The sequence below is a fragment of the Apteryx rowi genome, unplaced genomic scaffold (assembly GCF_003343035.1).
Source record: "Apteryx rowi isolate R43461 unplaced genomic scaffold, aptRow1 scaffold_331, whole genome shotgun sequence".
In the NCBI taxonomy this organism is placed as follows: domain Eukaryota; kingdom Metazoa; phylum Chordata; class Aves; order Apterygiformes; family Apterygidae; genus Apteryx; species Apteryx rowi.
Window position 1 is genome coordinate 992,508 of NW_020449764.1, and position 1,515 is coordinate 994,022.

At 80.1% G+C, this 1,515-nt stretch overlaps 2 protein-coding genes across 2 annotated transcripts in view; one reads left to right on the forward strand and one right to left on the reverse strand.

Moving 5' to 3' along the window:
* Positions 1–166, reverse strand: part of CDK5RAP3 (CDK5 regulatory subunit associated protein 3) — a 17,323-nt gene extending 17,157 nt beyond the window's left edge. The window contains exon 1 of the mRNA XM_026071881.1: positions 155–166. Within this exon, the coding sequence (XP_025927666.1) occupies positions 155–166 (12 nt within the window). The remainder of the gene's footprint in view (positions 1–154) is intronic.
* The window catches only part of LOC112969010, a 2,574-nt gene continuing 1,135 nt past the window's right edge, over positions 77–1,515 (forward strand). Inside the window, exons 1-4 of the mRNA XM_026071842.1 lie at positions 77–286; positions 392–855; positions 991–1,061; positions 1,143–1,382. Of these exons, the coding sequence (XP_025927627.1) occupies positions 165–286; positions 392–855; positions 991–1,061; positions 1,143–1,382 (897 nt within the window). The 5' untranslated portion in view covers positions 77–164. The remainder of the gene's footprint in view (positions 287–391; positions 856–990; positions 1,062–1,142; positions 1,383–1,515) is intronic.

A 1,515-nucleotide genomic window follows, 5' to 3' on the forward strand; every position in this document is an offset into this window, starting at 1 on the left:
GCAGCGGGGGGGGAGGGGAGGAGGACAGGCAGGGCGGCCTGGGGGGCAAACCCCGGGACCGGGGTCCCTGGCGGCCGGCGTCTCCCGCCAGGTCGCCCTGTCCGCTGCCGGCAGGACGGCCGTGCCTCGGCCGCGCTCCGGAGGGATCCCACGCCCTGACGCCCATGGCCGACGGCGGGGCCGAGCCGGGGGCTGCCCGGGACCCCCAGCCCGAGGGGAGGCGCCCGGGCGGCCGCTCCCGCTACCCCCGCACCCAGGACCCCGCGCCCGGCCCGGGACATGGCAGGTACGAGGCCGCTTCGACGGTGGCACCGCGGGCGTCCCCGAGCCGGGGACGGCGGCCGTGCCCCGAATCCCGCGTGCGGGCTGACGCCTCCGCACCCCCCCCCAGGACCCCGCTGCGCCCCGAGGACGCCGCCGGCCGCAAGAGAGCCCGGCTGTGCCCCGGCGCCCGGGCCAGCCCCAGCCGCCCGCGGGTGCCCGACAGCCCCCGGGAGCCGCCGTGGCCCAGCCCGCAGCCCCTGGTAGCATCGGTGTCAGCGACGACCGCCAGCCCCGGGGCCGGCGCGGAGGGCTGGACGCCGCGGGGCGCCCGGCTGGCGGGGCTCTACGCCGAGCTGCTGCGGGAGCTCGAGGCCCAGGCGGCCGAGCTGCGGCAGGCGCTGGCCTCGCGGGACGAGGCCGCCGCGCGCCGCGACCGCCGCCTCCGCGAGCTGGAGCTGGAGAACCGGCAGCTCAAGAGCCACATCCGCCGCCTGGAGGAGGAGAACGACCTGCTGTCGGCCGGCGCCGGCCCCGGGGCGCCCGCCACCACCGCCGCCAGGACCCTGCTGGCCTCGGGCTCCAGCTGCATCGGTAACGGCACCGGCACCGGCACCGGGGGGGAAGTGCGCCGGGATGGGGTGGCAGCAGGAGGGAGCGGGGATGGAGAGACGGAGGGGAGCAGCCGGGGTCCCCGTGCCGCRGCTCAGCCCCGTCGTGTCCCCGCAGGCGTCAGCGACAGCAACGTCCAGTTCCTCAAGGGCCTCGTGGGGCTGCTGGAGAGCGGCGCCGCGGCGCAGGTGGGTCCCGGCCGGCGGCGGGGCGACGGGTGCCCCCCGCCGGTCCCCTTCACCCCGGCCGACCCCTCGCTGTCCCCGCAGGTCGGGGGGCTCCAGCCCTTCTCCGGCCCCCTGGAGCAAGGCTGCGCCCCGGCCAACGTGCCGCGGAGCCCCCCGGCCCGGCGGCTGCGGGCAGGGCTGCCCGGCGGCTTCGCCCCCTGCCTGGGCACCGAGGAGGGCGCCGGGAGCCCGGCGGCGCTCACCGACACCGCCTGCCTCTGGGAGGAGGGCGGCAGGGACACGCTGCCCGACGGCACCCCGCTCTGGGCCTCGCCGGTGGAGGTGCGCGGGGACCTGCCGGGGCTCCTGGGGTCCCTGGGGGGTCCGGGAGCTGGAGGGGGGTCCAGGTACCCAGGGGGAGGCCCAGGGATGGAGGGGGGTCCCTGGGGGGTCCGGGAGCTGGAGGGGGGTCCAG